Here is a 21,399-nt window from a genome sequence, read left to right on the forward strand (position 1 = left end):
CATATTTTACTTTATATAAAAATGGGATAGGGCGCCTGGGTGGCTCAGTTGGTTAAGCAACTGCCTTTGGCTCAGGTCATGATCCTGGAGTCCCGGGATCGAGTCCCGCATCAGGCTCCCTGCTCAGCGAGGAGCCTGCTTCTCCCTCTGACCCTCCCCGCTCTCATGTACTCTCTCTCATTCTCGCTCTCTCAAATAAATAAATAAATCTTAAAAAAAAAAAAATGGGATAAGGGGGTAGGTGAAATGGGTGAAGGGCATCAAAAGGTACAAACTTGCATTTATAAAGTAAGTCCTGGCGTGTTGCGGATAGTGTGATGACTATAGTTAATAATACTATAGTTGCTGACAGTGGATCTTAAAAGTTCTCATCCCAAGGAAAAAAATGTTTTATCTATATATGGTGTCAGATGTTAACTAGACTTAGTGTGGTGGTCATTTCACAATATATACAAATATTGAATCACACTGTTGTACACCTGAGGGTTATAAAGTGTGTTATATGTCTATTATACTTCAATAAAATAAAAACACATGCTATCTCAGAAAAACAAAACCCCAGAAGGAAAAATCAAGTGAATCTATCCAATGTGTTGTTTTCTGAAAATTACTTTTCATGTGAAATGACTTTTCCTTTTGCAGTGTTATCTTGCTTTCTAACACATTGGAAAACCTTATATTACTCTTGAGTGAAGTTTTGAAATCTGTTAGATTATTTTCATATTATGTCTCTGCCTAGTAAAAGCATATACAAAAATTTTCACTTTATTTATTTATTTATTTATTTATTTATTTTAAGATTTTATTTATTTATTTGACAGAGAGAGAGACAGCGAGAGAGGGAACACAAGCAAGGGGAGTGGGAGAGGGAGAAGCAGGCTTCCCGCAGAGCAGGGAGTCCAATGCGGGGCTCGATCCCAGGACCCCAGGATCATGACCTGAGCCGAAGGCAGACGCTTAACGACTGAGCCACTCAGGCGCCCCCAAAATTTTTCACTTTAGATGGTGGGAATATCCAGGAAAGGCATGGAAATATAGTGACTTGGGCAAGTAGAAACAGAATTTAATTTTTTTTTTTTAAAGATTTTATTTATTTATTTGAGAGAGAGAATGAGAGAGAGAGCACATGAGAGGGGGGGAGGGTCAGAGGGAGAAGCAGACTCCCTGCCAAGCAAGGAGCCCGATGCGGGACTCGATCCAGGGACTCCAGGATCATGACCTGAGCCGAAGGCAGTCGCTTAACCAACTGAGCCACCCAGGTGCCCCAGAATTTAATTTTAATGATTTCTATAGATAGTGATGAAATGCAAGGAGAACTTTTAATTGAACTGGTAATATTTTATTTCTCTATTAAAAGATGATGTTGCTGATGATGTTTTTAATATTTCCCTCATTTATAAGAACACTTGCACACACGCGCATGCACACACACACACACACACACAATGGAATACTACTCAGCCATAAAAAAGAGTGAAATCTTGCCATTTGCAACAACATGGATGGACCTCGAGCATATTATGCTAAGTGAAATAAATCAGACAAAGAAAGACAAATACCATATGATTCACTCATGTATGGAAACTAAAAGATGAAAAAAAAAAGGCACATGGGTGGCTCAGTTGGTTGAGCGTCTGCCTTCGACTCAGATCCTGGGGTCCTGGGATCACGCCCCGCATCGGGCTCCCTGCTCAGCGGGGAGCCTGCTTCTTCCTCTCCCTCTGCTGTTCCCCCTGCTTGTGCTCTCTCACTCTCTGTCAAATAGGTAGATAAAATCTTTAAAAAAAAAAAAAAAAAAAGGAAAAAAACCCAAAAAACTCTTAAATACAGAGAACAAACTGGTGGTTACCAGAGGGGAGGTGGGTGAAATAAGTATAGTGAATTAAGAGGTACAGATTTCTAGTTATAAAAAGAACAAGTCATGGAGATGAAAAAAAAAAGTACAGAATAGGGAATATAGTCAATGATATTGTAACGTGGTGACAGGTGTTGACTGCACTTATTGTGGTCAACATTGAATAGTGTATAAAATTGTCAGTTCATTATGTTGTACACCTGAAACTAATATAACACTGTATGTCATTTTCATGTCAATGAAAAAAATGCAAAAAAAAAAAACCCAATTAATAAATTGCTAGATGATTTCAGTAGATGCTTCACCAAAAATACAAGGATGTCAAAGAAATACTAGAGAAGATATTCAACATATTAGTCAATAGAAAAATGCAAATGAACCCATAGTGTCTAGAATTTACAAGATTAAGCATACCAAGTGTTGGTGAGGCTATGGGGAAACTTGGAATCCTATGTGCTGCTGAGGGGAATTATAAAATGGTGTAACTGCTTTGGGAAACTGATGATTTCTCTCTCTCTCTCTTTTTTTTAAGACTATTTTTTTTTTTAAGAGAATTTTAGGTTTAGAGCAAAATTGAGAGGAAGATAGATTTCCCATATACTCCCTCCCCCCACAGATACACAGTGTTCCCTGTAACAATATCTCATTAAGATAGTGATACATTGTGGTGAGTCTATATCAACACATCATAATCCCCCAAGTCCATAGTTTACATTAGGGTTTACTTTGTGGGTTTTGAAAAATGTGTAATGACATATATTTATCATTATAATGTCATACACAGTATTTTTACTGCTCTAGTAATCTTTTGTGCTCCACTTATTCCTTCCTCTCCCCATGGCCCCAATTCGTGGCAACTGCTAATCTTTTTACTGTCTCCAGAGTTTTGCATTTTCCAGAATGTCATATGTTGGAATCATACCATATGTAGCCTTTTCAGATTGGCTTCTTTCACTTAGTAATATGCATTTCAGGGTCCCCTGTATCTTTTCATGGTTCGATAGTTCATCCTTTTAATGCTGAATAATATTCCATTGTCTGAATATACTACTATTTTTTTTATCCTTTCACTTACTAAGGGACATCTTGGTTGCTTCCAAGTTTGGGCAATTATGAGTAAAACTGATGTAAACATCCATGTTAAGGTTTTGGTGTGGACATAAGTTTTCAGCTCATCTGGGTAAATACCAAGGAGTGTGGTTGCTGGATTGTATGATAAGACTTGTTTAGTTTTATAAGAAACCACCAAACTGTCTTCCAAAGCGTCCATGCCATTTTTACATTCCCACCAGAATGAACGAGAGTTTCTGTTGTTCCACATCTTGCCAGCATTTGGTGTTGTCTGTGTTCTAGATTTTGGTCATTCTAATAGATGTTAGTAGTGTCTCAATTTGCATTTCCCTGATGACATATGATGTGGAGCATCAAAGTGGCTTATTTGTCATCTGTATATCTTCTTTGGTAATATTTGGCTTCTTTGGTTTCTTAAAAGGTTAAACATACACTGATCATATGACCCAGCCATTCTATTCCTAAGTATTTAGTTAAGAGAAATTAAAGCATAGATTATATGAAAACATTTCTATACAGAAATGTTCGTATCAACTTTGTTGTAATAACCCCAAACTGGAAACAGTGCAAATGTCCACCAATAGGTGAATGGATAAACAAATTACAACACATTCAAAGAAAAGGATACTGTTCTCCAATAAAAAGAATGATCCATTGAGGGACGCCTGGTGGCTCAGTCGGTTAAGCATCTGCCTTCAGCTCAGGTCATGATCCCAGGGTCCTGGGGTTGAGTCCTGCATTGGGCTCCCTGTTCAGTGGGGAGTCTGCTTCCCCCTCTCCTTCCCACTTGTGCTCTCTCTCACTGTCTCACTATCTCATTCTTAAATATATTATTCAAGAGAAAGAGGAAAAGAGGGAACGGTGAGATGGATGGTCTGATTTCAAGTTGTTTTTTTTTTTTAAATGTTTATTTGAGAGAGAGAGCATGAGCAGGGGAGGAGCAGAGGGAAAGAGAGAAGCAGACGCCCCACTGAGCAGGGAGCCAGACGTGGGCCTCAATCCTCTGTCACTATCTCTGTCTCTCTCTCTCAAATAAATAAATAAAATCTTAAAAAAAAAAAAAGAACCATTGATACATGTAACAACATGGATTAATCTTGGCATAATTATGCTGAGTGAAAGAAGCCTGACAGAAGAATTCATACTAGATGATCTCGTTTATATAAAATTTTAGAAGATAGAAACTATAATGACAGAAAGCAACTTAGTGATTGCTTGAGAAGTGGGGGTACAGAAGTGGGAGGGATGCAAAGGAGGGATAATCGAGTGCCACAAGGAAACTCTGGGGAGTGATTGATGTCTTCAGATGTTCATTATCTTGTCTGTGATGGTGGTTTTATGGATATATATTTTATGGCACGAAAGCTATGTTTAAGTTACTTTGGTTCATCCCAGTATTTGAAAATAGAAGTAAGATAGGCCCTAAAGATAAGGGTAAACTCAGTATTTATGCTTTAAGGCAGGAAGTATGATTAAACATTTACACAGTGGTAAGCCTTGTCTTTAGTTCTATATTGGCGTGCTCTCTGGGTCATAGGGAGAATATCATGTTCTTCTAAATAGAATATTATAGTTGAACTTTGTCCCAGGAGGAGACCTGGCATCCAGATGCAGTGTTGTCAAAGGATGGTGAACAAATCCTCCTGCTTTGTAGGGAAGGATAATGTAGACTTGCTTATAACCCTTTAAGTCTTGCAAAGCCCTATTTTTAAAAAGATATAATTTACTTTGAAGAGAAACAATTATTATTTCTAAGAACTCAAATACATTATTCAAGAGAAAGAGGAAAAGAGGGAATGGTGAGATAGATGGTCTGATTTCAAAGTTTTTTTTAAATTTATTTTTTTTTAATGTTTATTTATTTGAGAGAGAAAGCATGAGCAGGGGGAGGAGCAGAGGGAGAGAGAGAAGCAGGCTCCCCACTGAGCAGGGAGCCAGACGTGGGGCTCAATCCTGGGACTCCAGGATCACGACCTGAGCCAAAGGCAGACGCTCAACCGACTGAGCCACCCAGGCACCCCCGTTTGTTTTGATTTTAAAGATTTATTCACTTGAGGGGCGCCTGGGTGGCTCAGTTGGTTAAGTGACTGCCTTCGGCTCAGCTCATGATCCTGGAGTCCCTGGATCGAGTCCCGCATCGGGCTCCCTGCTCGGCGGGGGGTCTGCTTCTCCTTCTGACCCTCTTCCCTCTCGTGCTCTCTCTCATTCTCTCTCTCTCAAATAAATAAATAAAATCTTTAAAAAAAAAAAAAGAAAAAAGATTTATTCACTTGAGAGAGGGAGTGTGAGTGAGCATCGGATAGGGCAGAGGGAGAGGGAGAGAGAAACTTTAGCAGACTCCTCGCTGAGCTTAAGCGCGACCTGGGCCTTGATCTCACGACCCTGAGATCATGACCTGAGCCGAAACTAAAAGTCAGATGCTCAACTGACTGTGCCACCTAGGGGCCCCGTGATTTCAAGTTTTTGTATAGGATAGTTATCAGTTTGTATGATTTTTATAATTTATTCTAGATGTTCTTCTGCATTTTTTGAGGAAGAGAGATCAGCATTAAAACAGAAACGACAGAAAATAAGGCTCTTACAACAAAGGAAAGTTGCAGATGTTTCCCAGTTCAAAGATCTCCCAGATGAAATTCCTTTGCCCCTGGTTATTGGAACCAAAGTTACAGGTAAGTAAGTGAACATAAGCTCATTCATTTTGCTTCATAATTTTTCACCAAGATACTACTAGGTAACCACTAGACAAATGGCTTTTAAATTTTAAAAGCTTAAACTCTAGTTCTACAGCAATGTACTACAGAAGTTATTATTTCTTCTTCTGTGGCATTTGGTTTTTAAACTACTTGTGAAAAAGTGTAGTGGTTCAAAGCAATGTCTACTACAACATAAACTAAAGCAAACTGCCACAAAGATGAAATTTAAAATTCACTGGAATAAGCATAGCTAGACATTGTTTAAATTTCTAAAATTTTAAATTGTTCTGTCTTTTGCTTTCACATCATTTATTTTCCTTCCTAACCAATCTTAAATGGTTAGTTCACAAGTACCATTGTTTTTGTGCTCTTTGGGTTTGGGATAGTCCATTTCTAATGACTGAATAGTAGGTAGTTTGCTCAGAATTTTATTTTAAGGGTGTAAATTCTGTCAACTCGTAGATGTGAGTCTGTGTGTTCTGTTCAGTTATGACATGGAAGGAAAGTACCACCAAAACCTCAAGTTTAAATTAATCCTTAATAATTTGGTAAACTAAAATTACAATTTATATAACACAGGAAATAACAAGGTGTTAAGTGAGTAGGTAAATTAGTAACTATTGAAAGGGATTAAAAATGGTTGGATTAAAAAATGGATTTATCGAAGAATATTTTCTGGAGGAAAGGTAACCTTGAGTTACATATTAATATCACTTTTTCTGGTTATAAAAGTGGTACATGTTTCCATTATATTATAAAAAATGGGTAATTAAATGGAAAGGTAGAATAGAGAGAGGAGACTGTATCATGCGTATAAATTGCAGGTAGAAAAGAGAAGAATTGATTTGGTCATAACTTACCATGACAACTTAACCATGTACAGAGTTATAGATGATCTCTCTCTCAACAAAATTAGTCTGCGGGTGAGATTGGAGATGAAGTGAGGGAGAGATTGTAGTCTTGAAAAAATACATTAGTTCTAAAACACCATATAAATAAGTACAGATATAAAGTCTGCAGTACCACTACAAATCAGAGAAGTGTTGGAATGCATAGAGTGACATAAAAGTTAATTGTTTCAGAATTTTAAGGACTGGCAGTTTTATGGAGGGTCTATAAGTAGGTTATTCTTGTTACAATGGAGAATAGGTTGGACAGGATGTATCAAGATATGAGAAAAGGGGGTGCCTGGGTGGCTCAGTCGGTTAAGCATCTGCCTTTGGCTCAGGTCATGATCCTGGAGTCCCAGGATCGAGCCCTGCGTCTGGCTCCCCACGGTGGAGAGCCTGCTTCTTCCTCTGCCCCTTACCTGGCTTGTTGCTCTCTCTCTCTCTCTCATGCTCTCTCAAATAAATAAATAAAATCTTTAAAAAAAATATGAGAAAAGTTTGGGGCGCCTGGGTGGCTCAGTCGGTTAAGCGTCTGCCTTTGGCTCGGGTCATGCTCTCAGGGTCCTGAGATTGAGCCTCACATTGGGCTCCCTGCTCAGTGGGGAGCCTGCTTCTCCCTCTCCCTCTGCCCCTCCCCCTGCTCATGCACACACACACTCTCTCAAATAAATAAATAAAATCTTTAAAAAAAAAAAGAATGATTTTTACATTTTAATTTTTATTTTAAAGATTTTATTTATTTATTTAGAGAGAGAGCACGAGCAGGGAGGAGAGGGAGAAGCAGGTTCCCTGCGAGCAGGGAGCCCAACTCGGGCCTTGATCCCAGGACCCTGAGATCATGACCTGAGCCGAAGGCAGACGCTTAACCAACTGAGCCACCGAGGCACCCTGAGTTTTACATCTTTAAATGGCTGAAAAAAATCCCAGTAATAATATTTTGTGACACATGAAAATTATATGAAATTCAAAGACTTCATTAAGGAGGAAAGATGGTTCATAACTGAAACAGACTAATAAGAGGAAGCAGGGCAGGGCCAAAAAAAGTCTGCCAATAATTTTTTGTTTACCATACTGTCCAGTATGCAATACAAAATTACTAAACCTATGAAGAAACATGAAGACCGGTTCTGTAGTCAAAAGAAAAAGCCATCAGTAGAATTAGCTGAGATGGCTTAGATACTGGAATTAGCAGTGGCTTCAAAATGTTTGTTATAAACTTAATGTAAATGTCGTCATAATGAGTGGGGAAATCTGAGAGATAAAGAGGAATTATTTAGGTCTAACAAATTTAGAAGTAAAAAATACAGTATCTGAAAAGAAAAAAAATTTTTTTTTTTTTAGAGATTTTATTTATTTATTTGACAGAGAGTGAGAGAGCAGGAGAGAGTGAGCATGAGCAGCAGAGGGAGAGGGAGAAGCAGGCTCTCTGCTAAGCAAGGAGCCTAATGCGGGACTCGATCCCAGGGCCCTGGGATTATGAACTGAGCTGAAGGCAGATGCTTAACTGACTGAGCCACCAGGCGCCCCAATAATGAACTTTTTATAGAAAATGGCAAATATGGGGGCGCCTGGGTGGCTCAGTCGTTGGGCATCTGCTTTCGGCTCGTGTCATGGTCCCAGGGCCCTGGGATTGAGCCCCGCATCGGGCTCCCTGCTCCGCGGGAAGCCTGCTTCTCCCTCTCCCACTCCCTCTGCTTGTGTTCTCTCTCTCGCTGTGTCTCTCTCTGTCAAATAAATAAATAAAATCTTAAAAAAAAAAAAAAGAAAATGGCAAATATGTGTAAAATGGAACAATCATGTTGCAAGCTTCTTGAATTTGTTATGAGAGCATACGATGTTGACTATGAGTAGATTGTAGTAAGTAAAGCTTGGGTATTCTGATCTGTAGAGTATTGAGGTTCAAAACCTTCCGGGTGCATCAGAATTACCTGGAGGTTCTGGATGAAACAAATTGCCAGACTCCCTTCCACCCTCCGAGTTCTGATTCAGAAGGTCAGGGGTAGGGCCTAAGAATTTGCATTTTAACAAGATTCCAAGTGATGTTAGGGTGCCTGGGTGGCTCAGTCATTAAGCGTCTGCCTTCATTTAGTGGTTAAGCGTCTGCCTTTAGCTCAGGTCATGATCCCAGGGTCCCTGCTCTGCGGGAAGCCTGCTTCTCCCCCCTCCCACTCCCCCTGCGTGTGTTCCTGCTCTCACTGTCTCTTTGTCAAATAAATAAATAAAATCTTAAAAAAAAAAAAAAAAGATTACAAGTGATGATGCTGCTAGTGTGGGGCTATACTTTGAGAACTAGTAGAAGGACCTACTTTTTTTTTTTTTAGAGAGAGAGAGAGAGAGTGGGGCGGGGAGGGGCAGAGGGAGAGGGAGAAACAGACTCCTTGCTGAGGGCAGAGCCTGAGGCAGGGCTGGATCTCACAACCCTGAGATCGTGACCTGAGCCAAAATCAAGAGTCTGACGCTTAACCGACTGAGCCATCCAGGCACACCAGGACCTACTTTTAAAAAAATGCTGAGAAGCGCATACCTAAAAAGCCAACAGAGAAGTTAATTTTGAAATTCTAGCAAATAATTAAGTGAAAAGATGATGGGAAATAAAGGACAGGGGAACAAAAACCATGGGATAAATAGAAAATAAACAGCAAGATGGTAGACTCAAGTCTGGTCCTATTTTCATTATATTAAATGTCAATGAACTAAGCACAATACTGAAAAAGTAGAGATTATCAGACTGGATTAAAAAAAAAAAAAGAAATGTCTGGTGCATCCGGGTGGCTCAGTCTGTTAAGCATCTGCCTTTGGCACAGGTCATGATCCCGGGGTCCTGGGATCCAGTCCTGCATCAGGTTCTCTGTTCAGCGGGGAGTCTGCTTCTCCCTCTCCCTGCCGCTCCCCCAGCTTATGCTCTCTCTCTCTCTCTGTTAAATAAGTAAATAAAATCTTTTTTAAAAAATGCCTAACAGTATGCTATCTTTAAGAATTATGCTTAAAATATAAAATCACCAATAGATTAAAAGCAAAAGGGTGAAAAAGATATGCCATGCAGCTATTGACCATAGAGAGTTGAAGTGGCTGTATTAACATTAGACAAAATAGATTTCCAGACAAGGAGTATTACCAGAGAGAGAGGAATGTTTGATAATGATAAAAAGGTCAATTCAGCAGAAGAATGCAACAATCCTAATATACATTCATTAATAAGTCCTTCATAACAGAACTTTAAAATACTTAAAGCAGGGCGCCTGGGTGGCTCAGTCGTTAAGCGTCTGCCTTCGGCTCAGGTCATGATCCCAGGGTCCTGGGATCAAGTCCCATATCGGGCTCCCTGCTCGGCAGGAAGCCTGCTTCTCGCTCTCCCACTCCCCCTGCTTGTGTTCCTGCTCTCGCTATCTCTCTCTCTGTCAAATAAATAAATAAAATCTTTAAAAAAAATAAAAATAAAAATAAATTAAAAAAAATAAAATACTTAAAGCAAACACTGAGACAACTAAAGGAAGCCATATACAAATCAACAGTCATAGCTGTAGATTTTAACACCTCTCTACCAGTAACTGAGAAGAAAAAAATCAGTACAAATATAGAGAATCTGAAAAACACTGTCAATTATGATGATCCAATTGATATATTTTTTTAAAGATTTTATTTATTTGAGAGAGAGAGAGAGGAGCGACAGAGGGACCCTGAGATCATGACCCAAGTTGAAGTCAGAAGCTTAACCAACTGAGCCATCCAGGTGCCCAGATCCAACTGATATTTTTGAACGCTAAGCCCCAAAACTGTAGAATACATATTCCTTGCACATGCACATCATTTGTTTGTCGAAATAGACCATCTGATAGCAATGTCAATAAATTTTAAGAGATTGAAATCATACATAGAATGTCTCTGAACACAACAGAATTTAATTAGAAAGCAAAACAATAAGATCCTAAAGACATTCAAATATTTAGGAATTAAATATTCTACTTGTAAGTAACTCCTAAGTAAAAAAAGAAAGTTCAAGGGAAAATAGCAAATACTTCTAATATAAAAATAATAAAAATATAACAAAAATTTGTGGGGTACAGCTAAAGCAGTAGTTACAGGAAAATTTACAGTTTTAAATGCTTATATCAGAAAAAAATGCTTATATATTTTAAAAAACTGTTTAAATTTGCATTTTAAGAAACCAGAGAATAGGGGCGCCTGGGTGGCTCAGTCAGTTAGGCGTCTGCCTTCGGCTCAGGTCATGATGCCAGGGTCCTGGGATCGAGCCCCGCATCGGGCTCCCTGCTCAGTGGGAAGCCTGCTTCTCCCTCTCCCACTCCCCCGCTTGTGTTCCCTCTCTCGCTGTGTCTCTCTCTATCAAATAAATAAAATCTTTAAAAAAAAAAAAAAAAGAAACCAGAGAATAAACCCATAGCAAACATCATACTCAACAGGGAGTTGAACTAATAAAAACTACTGGAATTAATAAATTCAGTAAAGCTGCAACGATATGAAATCAGTATACAAAAATTGTTGCATTTCTGTATGCTAATGTTCAAAATACTTGAAAAAGAAAATAAGAAAACAATCCCGTTTATGATGGCATCAAAAACACTAAAATACTTAGGAATAAAGTTAACCAAAGAAGTGAAAAATCTATACACTGAAAACTATAAGACATTGATGAAACAAACTGAAGACACAAATAAATGGAAAGATATCTCATGCTCATGGATTGGAATACTCAATATTGTTAAACTGTCCATGCTTCCCAAAGCCATCTATAGACTCAGTGCAGTCCCTGTGAAAATTCCAGTGGTGGGTGCCTGGGTGGCTCAGTCAGTTAAGCATCTGCCTTCAGCGTAGGCCATGATCCTGGGGTCCTGGGATCAAGTCCCGAGTTGGGCTTCCTGCTCAGTGGGGAGTCTGCTTCTCCTTCTCCCTCTGCCGCTCCCCCTGCTTGTGCTCTCTCTCTCTCTCTCTCTGTCAAATAAATAAATAAATAAAATCTAAAAAAAAAAGTTCTGCCAAGATTAATCTGTTGAGTCCAAATCACAGCAGACATTTTCTTTTTTTTAATTGAAATTGATATGCTTATTCTAATATTTATGTGGAAATGGGAAGGGTAGCCTAACTCAGAAGTGGATCCACATATATGTGCAGTTGACTTCCTAAAGGCATCAAAGCATTTCAATGGAAAGGAAGGGCATTCCAACAATGCTGGAGCGATTAGATATCCATATGAACCTTGATGCTTCCTCACACCTCACAAGAAAACTTTATCTAAGATGGACCAAAGGGCTAAACATAAAAGCTAAAATTATAAAGCTTCTATAAGTAAATATAGGAAAATAGCCTTGTGATTTGTAAGTAGGCAGATATTTCTTGGATCTGACAAAATAACAAAAGAAGATGATTTTTAGGTTTAACTTAAAAACTTTTGCTCATTAAAAGTGACCATTAAGGAAATAAACAGGCAGGCCACATATTGGGAATAAATATTTCCAAAATGTATATCTGAAAAAAGACCTGTATCTAGAAAATATAAAGAACTCTGTAAGTTAGTAATAAAAAGATAGTCTGGTTCAAATAACTAGATAAAACACTTGAGTAGACACTTCCCAAAGGACGATATATGAATGGCGAATAAGCACATGAGAAAGTACTCAACATCATCAGTCATCAGGAAAACGCAAATTAAAAGCACAATGAAGTACCACTACACATGCCCCAGAATGGCTAACCCTGAAACAACTAGTAACACCAAGTGTTGCCAAGGATGTGGAGCTACCATAATTCCTGGACTTTTTTGGTGGCGTTGTGAAATGGTCTACTACTTTGGAGAAAAGTGTGCCAGTGTTTTACAAAACTAAACTTATGCCTGCCCTATGATCCAGCTCTTCTCCTCCAAAGTATTTCCTTAAGAGAAGTGAAAACAGCTGTCCCAGAAGGATAGCTATGTATAGAATGTTCATAATTTTAAAGCCAAACCTGGAATCAACAACAGGAAAATGGATAGACATAATATTTTCTTATGATGGAATACAAATTAGCAATTAAGAGAAACTAGTGACATATAGATTAACTTCAGACAACATGCTGAGCAAAAGAAGCTGAAAGCTATAGAATGCATATCGTTAGGTTTTCATTTCTATGAAGTAGAACGAGCAAAATTAATTCATGGCAGAAAAATATCAGAAAAGTGGTTCTGCTGAAGAAGAGATTGATTGGGAAGGGGGAACTTTCTGGAATGATAGGAATATTCTGTGACTTGATAAAGGTTTGTTCTACATGGATATTTGCCATAATTTATAGAATTATACACTCACATTTAGATTTCACTATATGTAAATTTTACCTAAAAAAAAAAGTGCTATAAACAAAATTCCACATTCCTTACTGTGAAAAATTTTTTAGTAAACAAGTAGTAGTAGACCAGTTCTTCCCCCAAAACAATGACAAAATGGATTTTATTGTATTATTTTTAAAGATTTATTTATTTGACAGAGAGACACAGCGAGAGAGGGAACACAAGCAGGGGGAGTGGGAGAGGGAGAAGCAGGCTTCCCGCTGAGCAGGGAGCCCGACACGGGGCTCGATCCCAGGACCCTGGGATCATGACCTGAGCCGAAGGCAGACACTTAACGACTGAGCCACCCAGGCGCCCTGACAAAATGAATTCTAAACTATTGAATTCTAAACAATTGGGGGTTTTGTAGTAAGAGCAGAGCAGGCAGGTAAAAAGTGACTGGGCTTTGTAAATGGTTCGTCGTGCAGTGGGAAGAGCAGAGGAGTTCTGACAAACACCAGGGTGCTCAAAGTGATGGGAAGTCTGAGTAGTGGAGAAGTTTGGGGGAAATGTCTAGAGAGCACAGTGTAGCCACACTGTACAGGAAAGTGTTCATTAGGTGTCCATTACTCCAAAGGGCTCTAGAGCTAGAACTCTGTGTAGTCAGAGAACTCAGGGTATGAAAAAAGATTTTGAAATCATTTGTTTGGAAATTGTAAGAATCTGAAGTGTCCCAAAGGTAATGTAGTTTGTCTAAGTCAAAGGGGTAAAGGGAAAAAGACCACCACGAAGATAGGAAGATGTGATTTATAGAAATAACTAGAGTTAAGATTTGACAGCTTCTTGTTAACCCAAACTCGAGTGCTAGCCCATAGCCGAGGCTCTGACCCATAATCTTTAAAGCTGTCCCTTGATGGCTAATGAAATTACTTTCTAGACTTTCAGGATGCCATTAGGTATATTCACCACATTACCAGCAAACCATCTGCTGTGCTTAAAAAACTGCCTCTTGGGGTGACTGGGTGGCTCAGTCGGTTGAGCATCTGCCTTCAGCTCAGGTCATGATCCCCCAGGGCATTGGGATCCAGCCCAGCATCGGGCTCTCTGCTCTGCAGGGAGTCTGCTTCTCCCTCTCCCTCTGCCCCACCTCTCACTTGTGTGGTCGCTCACTCTTTTTTAAAGATTTTATTTTTTTGAGAGAGAGAGGTGAGGGACAGAGGGACAAGCTGAGCAGGGAGCCAATGTGGGGATCCATCCTGAGACACCGAGATCATGATCTGAGCCAAAGGCAGATGCTTAACCAACTAAGCCACCCAGGCACCCCTTTCTCTTAAATAAATAAATAAAATCTTAAAAAACAAAAACAAAAACAAAAAACCCTGCATTTGGCCGTACACAAATCCAAAGGAGCAGAGTGACCATGTAATTTATTACCCGAATGGGCATACTTCTGAATGTTGTTAATAACTGAACTAGGATAACAGGTGTGAATGAACATTGTTCTGGGCTAACCAGCTAATAGGGTCATTCTCCTTAAAGGATGTATTTGAAAATTTTTCTTATTATTAAATAATCTCAGAAGCCGTAGGATAATGCTGATAATCACAATAACGTGTTTTTTCTTATATTCCTGAACTTGGCATTCTGACCTAGAGTCTACTTTTTCCCCTGAGTGATCATGTATACTAATGTAGGTTGCTGCTCTTGTTTTTTAATTTTTTAGCTTTGCATTGTCAGCACAGTGATCCCATACAGAAATGACTGTTAGGGGGCCCCTGGGTGGCTCAGTCGGTTAAGTGTCCAACTCTTGGTTTCGGCTCAGGTCGTGATCGCATGGTGGTGGGATCGAACCCCGAGTCAGGCTGTGTACTCAATGCAGAGTCTGCTTGAGATTCTCTCTCCCTCTCTCTTGTTTGTGTGTGTGTGCTCTTTCTCTCTAAAATAAATAAATCTTAAATAAGAAATGACTGTTAAGGAGAAAGCTACATTAGAGACAAAGAAGTTTATTTATTTTTTAAAGATTTTATCTATTTTTTGACAGAGAGAGACAGCGAGAGAGGGAACACAAGCAAGGGGAGTGGGAGAGGGAGAAGCAGGCTTCCTGCCGAGCAGGGAGCCCGATGCAGGGCTCAATCCTAGGACCCCGGGATCATGACCTGAGCCGAAGGCAGACGCTTAACCATCTGAGCCACCCAGGTGCCCCGAGACAGAGAAGTTTAAACCAAAATATTTTTTAAAGTTTTTGAACCAGTTAAGTAGAACTGAATAGAAGTTATCCATCACTTGAACAGGTAGGTACTCCTGTAATAATAGGGGAACCTGACTTGCACTTCAGATGTAGATCTGTTGAAGAGGGGCATAAAGTTCATCTGCAGGGCACCTGGGTGGCTCAATCGGTTAAGCATCTGCTTTAGGCTCAGGCCATGATCTCAGGATCCTGGGATCAAGCCCCACATTGGGCTCCCTGCTCAGTGGGGAGTCTGCTTCTTCTCTTTCCTCTTTCCCTGCTCGTGCTCTCTCTCACTACCTCTGTCTCTCTCAGATAAATAAATAAAATCTTAAAAAAAATAAAATAAATGTTATCTTCAGATAATATATTAAAAATGTGGCAATATCGTTTTTCTTGATTTATGAAAGTAATACATACTCAAAAAAAAAAAAATCCCCAGAAGTGCAGAAGTGATACCCTCTTCCCCCAGTTTTATATTTCTCTAAAGTTTGGTGTATTTAGTCCTATAATATATGCCAAAATATAAGCTTGTCCTCCCTCCCAATTTTCCCTTGAGAAAAATATATGCTTTATATTCAAATTCTTATATTTTTCATTTTACAAGTATCCTCTCAGATTATTTTACATACCCAAGCCCAAGGGCTTTTTGGTGAAGACTCACTGATTTCTAACATAATTTTGTTGTGGTTTGAGGATGCACTTTGTATGATTTCAGTTCTTTTAAAGTTATTGAGACTTAGGGACGCCTGGGTGGCTGAGTTGGTTAAGCGTTTGCCTTTGGCTCAGGTCATGATCTCAGGGTCCTGGATCGAGTCCCACATCAGGCTTCCTGCTCAGCGGGGAGCCTCCTTCTCCCTATGCCTGCTGCTCCCCCTGCTTGTGCACTCACTCTCTCTGTCTCTGACAAATAAATAAAATCTTTAAAAGAATAAAAAATAAAGTTATTGAGACTTGCTTTATAGCCTAGCAGATGGTCTGTCTTACAGAATGTCCCATGTGTGTTTCAGAGGAATGTTTCGATGTTGGGTCGAGTGTTCCATATATGTTAGTTAGACATAGGGTTGAGAGTTTTGTTCATATCTTCTATACTGCGCTCTGACCTTCCTTGTTTCTGATGAGATTGTTTCTGATGAGATGTACCTATTGTGTTGCTGTTCTTCTATATGTCATTTTTCTCTTGATGCTTTCAATATTTTCTCTCTGTCCTTGGATTTTGGAAATTTCACTGTGATGTTTTAGGTATGATCCTGTTTTTATTTCACTGAGCTCCTTGAACATTCAAAGCTTCTTGGATTGGTAGGTTAATTTTTAAATCAAATATGGGAGATTTTTTTCCCACTAATTCTTCAAATATTTTTTCTGCTTCTTTCTGTCTTTTGGGACTTTCATTACAAGTATGCTGGTAACATGATATCTTCCCATAGGTGTCTCTCTTCTTTTTCTTCCAATATTTTTTTCTCTCTGTTCTTTGGATTGAATAATTTCTGTTGGTCTCTTCTTAATAGATCATAATCCAGACTTCTACAATACATTATTTGAAACATTCAGTGATTCTTCTGTTATCTCAAATTTGCTCTTTACCTCTAGAGTTTTTCTTTTGTAGGTTCTGTTTGTTGAGATATCCTATCAAGTATTGTCATCTTTCTTTTAATTCTCTGAACTTATTTATAGTATCTACTTCTGAAGTCTTTGCTAATCTATCATTTCTGACAATTTCTACTTAATACCTCTTTGATCCTGAGTAAGAGTCATGCCTTTTTATTTCATTACATGTCTAGTAATTTTTGGTAGAAAACTTGACATTTTAGATAATGATCATAGTAACTCTGCCTTCTAATTTTTTTGATAGTTGTGTTTGCTTCAGTAACTTGTCTTGTGCAACCACTGATGTCTCTGCTCATTTTTTTTATTCTTATATTTTTAAGCTTGGCTTCCTAGGAGTTGCACCTGTGTCTGTATAACTTAGTGATCAACCAGTGACTTTGGCAGAGGTTGTGCTCAAGCATTTTAATAAGAAAGGCCTCCGATTAATCCTTGTATGAGTTGGGAAATACAGACAAAGTTGCTGTCAGTTTTCAAGTGAACCTTAGCTTTTACTTTTTGCCAGGCTTGCTTACATCTTCTCTACCCATTCATATAGTTTTCCAGTTAGCTAGAGATTTATGGAGAGCTTTCAGCCCTTTATGGCTCTTTAGTTTCCAGAATCTCCCTGTTCTGCCACGCCCCTTAGCCAGGACTACACTTTGGGCTTACAAAACTGTGGGCTTCTCTTATTCTCTCCTTATCAAGTTTACCACTTTTAACTGGCAGGGTCACAGGTTTTACCTGTGAGTCTGCCCCCTCTGGCAATCACATTCCTGTTTTCATGACCAGCCATTCACTAGTAAAACAATTCTTACCAACCAAGGTAGTGGTGATGGCGGGGGTATAAATAGCCTCATGCAAAAGGCCACTGACTTCCCTTGTCCTTACCTGAAGCTTTATCAGTTTTTTTAACAGTAAATATTTATTTTTTCTTTAAATATTTACTTATTTATTTGAGGGAGAGCATGAGGGGAGGGGCAGAGGGAGAGAAGTAGACTCCATGCTGAGCATGGAGCCTGACGCAGGGCTTGATCCCACAACCCTGAGATCATGACCTGAGCCGAAATCAAGAGTTGGACACCCAACCAGCTGAGCCACCCAGGCACCCCAAAAGTAGACGTTTCATATTTGTTTTTTGCATTTGGTCCATTTCCAGAGCCCTGAATCGGTTGTCTTCGACAGTCACAGTTCAGATGCAGTACATCACCTCTGTTAGTATGGGAACAGTGGGAGCGCTCCTGAAATTCTTTTGATAGTTGCTTTGAAAGTCCTCACAGGCAGCACTTTCTAAGGATCGCAGTCTTAGGCCTGCTGTATTAATCTTTTCTGAACATCATCCTGGTCTTTTTTTGGTAGTTGAACTGCTCCTAGTGTTTCACTTCAGTATAATAACCAAAATTCTTCTGTTGACTTTTTTTTTTTTCCAATTTGGGGTTTAAAGCAATGATTTAAAAATATTTTCCCCTTGGGTGCCTACGTGGCTCAGTCAGTTAAGTGTCTGCCTTCAGCTCAGATCATGATCCCAGGGTCCTGGGATTGAGTCCCGTGTCAGGCTCCCTGCTTAGCTGGAAGTCTTCTCCTCTGCCCCTCCCCCCTGCTCGTGCGCTCCCTCTCTCTCTCTCAAATAAATAAATAAAATCTTTAAAAATAAATTTTCCCCTGGTAGATATATGATTTCATTCGTATATCAAATTAGCAATCATCATTTTTTTTAAAGATTTTCTTTATTTGGGGCGCCTGGGTGGCTCAGTTGGTTAAGCGACTGCCTTCGGCTCAGATCATGATCCTGGAGTCCCCGGATCGAGTCCCGCATCGGGCTCCCTGCTCAGCAGGGAGTCTGCTTCTCCCTCTGACCCTCCCCCCTCTCATGTGCTCTCTCTCATTCTCTCTCTCTCAAATAAATAAATAAAATCTTTAAAAAAAAAAAAAGATTTTCTTTATTTGACAGAGAGCGAACACAAGCAGGGGGAGCAGCAGAGGGAGAGAAGCAGGCTCCCTGCTGAGCAGGGAGCCCGACGTGGGGCTCCATCTCAGGACCCTGAGATCATGACCTGAGCCAAAGGCAGAGGTTTAACTGACTGAGCCATCCAAGCACCCCGCGATCATCATTTATAGTTGTAGTTTAAAAATTTTGTTGTTTCTCTAAACCTAAAATGAAGTGCATGCTTTTTTTGAGACTAGAATAAACAATAATACTATACTTTCTACATTTTAAATTACATGCTTGGAGCAATTTTGACAATTTATTATATCTTCCAAATATCTTAATGCCTTTTTGTTTCTTTTTCCCAGCTCGATTACGTGGTGTTCATGATGGTCTCTTCACTGGACAAATAGATGCTGTGGATACTTTTAATGCTACTTATAGAGTAACTTTTGATAGGGCAGGGCTTGGAACCCATACCATCCCTGACTATGAAGTTCTTGTAAGTATTTCATAATACACTTGTGTCTTATGCCTATTAAATATGTTACATGGGGCGCCCGGCTGGCTCAGTCAGTAGAGCATGTGACTCTTGATCTTGAGCTTGTGAGTTCAAGTCCCACGTTGGGTGTGGAGATTACTTAAAAATTAAAAAAAAACTTTTTTTTTTTTTAAGATTTTATTTATTTGTGAGAGAGAGCATAAGCATGGGGAGCAGTAGGCAAAGGGAGGAGCAGGCTCCCCGCTGTGCAGGGAGCCCGATGTAGGGCTTGATCCCAAGACCCTGGAATCATGACCTGAGCCAAAGGCAGATACTTAACTGATTGAGCCACCTACATGCCTCAAAAAATTTTTAAATCTAAAAAAAGAAAAAACCACAAAGCAAAAAACAAAAAACAACTGTGTTGTGTGGAATTTTCTACAGACTATATTTTGTGATAGAATCAAGACTTCAGGTCATGGAGGAAGAGATCCTTAGGAGTTCGCAGACCTGCCTCCTAGGCCCCTAGACCAGAACTCTACTCAAGTCTTCAACATTGTCTAGACGTGAACGTCCCTCCATTGTACCTTACCCACACACCATTTTAGTGTGACAGAGCTGATCACTCCTCACTCAGTTACTTTGGGGAATAAGCAAAATGACACTTTTATTCCAGCTGTGTTGTTAAACTATGGTCATCTTGCAAAATGATTTTAAAAGTATGAGGTAACATCTTGCACATTAGGATTTGTTCTCTTGTTTTATCCTCAGAATTATGCAGGGTGGCTTTTAATTACTCTCACTTTTTGCACAATGAAACTTAAGACATAATACATTAAGTGGCTCTAGAGCTGGTTTCCTGGCAGGCTGAGACCAGAATCCGGATATTCTGAATTCTTGAATCAGTCCTTTAAAACTAGGCCATTATTTCACCATTTCATGTCTGATTTAGCAATGTCATGAGAGTTATGCACCTTTCCAATAAGTCAAAATAATTTTAAGAACGAAGGCAACTCTGCAATCTAATGAAGTTTTTTAAAAGTTGAATGATGAACTTTCTTTTTTTTTAAGGTTTTAAAGTAATCTCTGCACCCAACGTGGGGCTCAAACTCACAACCCTGAGATCAAGAGTTGCACACTGTATTGACTGAGCTGGCCAGTGCCTCAATAATGAACTTTGTATTTTGTATTTTTATTTTTAAAATTTTTATTTTTATTTTTCAAAGATTTTATTTATTTGACAGAGCACAAGCAGGGGGAGCAGCAGAGGGAGAGGGAGAAGCAGGCTCTCTGTTGAGCAAGGAGCCCAATGCGGGACTCGATCCCAGGACCCTGGGATTATGAATTGAGCCTTTAAAAGTTCAAAAGAAAGACGCTTAAATGACTGAGCCACCCAGGTGCCCCAATAATGAAATTTTTTTAACAGAATTGTTTGCCACTAAGCGTTATGGAAATTAAATTGTTCACTTTTAACATCCCTTTTTTCATTTCTGTTATAAACTTGATTTTTAAGGTTTATGACCTTACAAATAAAAATCAAAATTTCTTGGGGCACCTGGGTGGCTCAGTCAGTTAAGTGTCTGCCTTTGGCTCGGGTCATGATGCCGGCCGGGGTCCTCGGATTGAGCCCCACATCGGGCTCCCTGCTCAGGGGGGAGCCTGCTTCTCCCTCTCCCTCTGCCTGCCGCTCCCCCTGCTTGTGCATTCTCTCTCTGTCAAATAATAAAATATTTTTTAAAAATAAAAATTTCTTTATCTCCTTAGTACAAATATAGAAGAATTTTCTTTTTATGATACATACTTTTTAAAAATTAAGGCTGTTTATTGTGAGGCTTTCCTTTTCAAACATACTTTTTAGAGAGGAGAAATAGAAGAGAAAGAAAATTTGGACTACATTTGTAGAGCAAAGTACACCAACCTTAAGTGTTTTTCCTTAAAGGATGCAACCTTTCAACCTCCCCTGTCAGAAAAGGAAAACTGCTTTTCCAGTTCATTAATATAATTTCCTTTAGGAGATCATCCAGATATTCCTCCCCGGCCGGGTAAGAGTGCACTGTAAGTGCAGTAGGTAATATTGAGCCAGCTTTTAGCACACAGCAAGCACCGGTAGTCCTAGGACACTTGAAGATTAATCTTTCAGGGCGCCTGGGTGGCTCAGTCGGTAGGCATCTGCCTTCAGCTCAGGTCATGATCCCAGGGTCCTGGGATGGAGCCCCGCATCCGGCTCCCTGCTCTGCGGGGAGCCTGCTTCTCCCTCTCCCTCTGCCCTTCCCTCCCACTCCTGCTTGTTCTCTCAAATAAATAAATAAAATCTTAAAAAAAAAAAAAGATTAATCTTTGATTTCCTGTTTCGATCCACTGGTCTTTTTCTTAATTCTTCTGTTTTGTGAGTTCAGCCTTTGATGGCGAAGTAGTATT

At 39.5% G+C, this 21,399-nt stretch overlaps 1 protein-coding gene across 3 annotated transcripts in view; it reads left to right on the forward strand.

Moving 5' to 3' along the window:
- LIN9 (lin-9 DREAM MuvB core complex component) overlaps window positions 1–21,399 on the forward strand; it is a 63,704-nt gene that overhangs the window by 16,533 nt on the left and 25,772 nt on the right. For all 3 annotated transcript variants that reach the window (XM_021679471.2, XM_044916436.1, XM_044916437.1), the window contains 2 exons: window positions 5,438–5,595; window positions 18,869–19,002. In XM_021679471.2, coding sequence (XP_021535146.1) covers window positions 5,438–5,595; window positions 18,869–19,002 — 292 coding nt within the window. The remainder of the gene's footprint in view (window positions 1–5,437; window positions 5,596–18,868; window positions 19,003–21,399) is intronic.

The sequence above is a fragment of the Neomonachus schauinslandi genome, chromosome 6, assembly GCF_002201575.2.
Source record: "Neomonachus schauinslandi chromosome 6, ASM220157v2, whole genome shotgun sequence".
In the NCBI taxonomy this organism is placed as follows: Eukaryota; Metazoa; Chordata; class Mammalia; order Carnivora; family Phocidae; genus Neomonachus; species Neomonachus schauinslandi.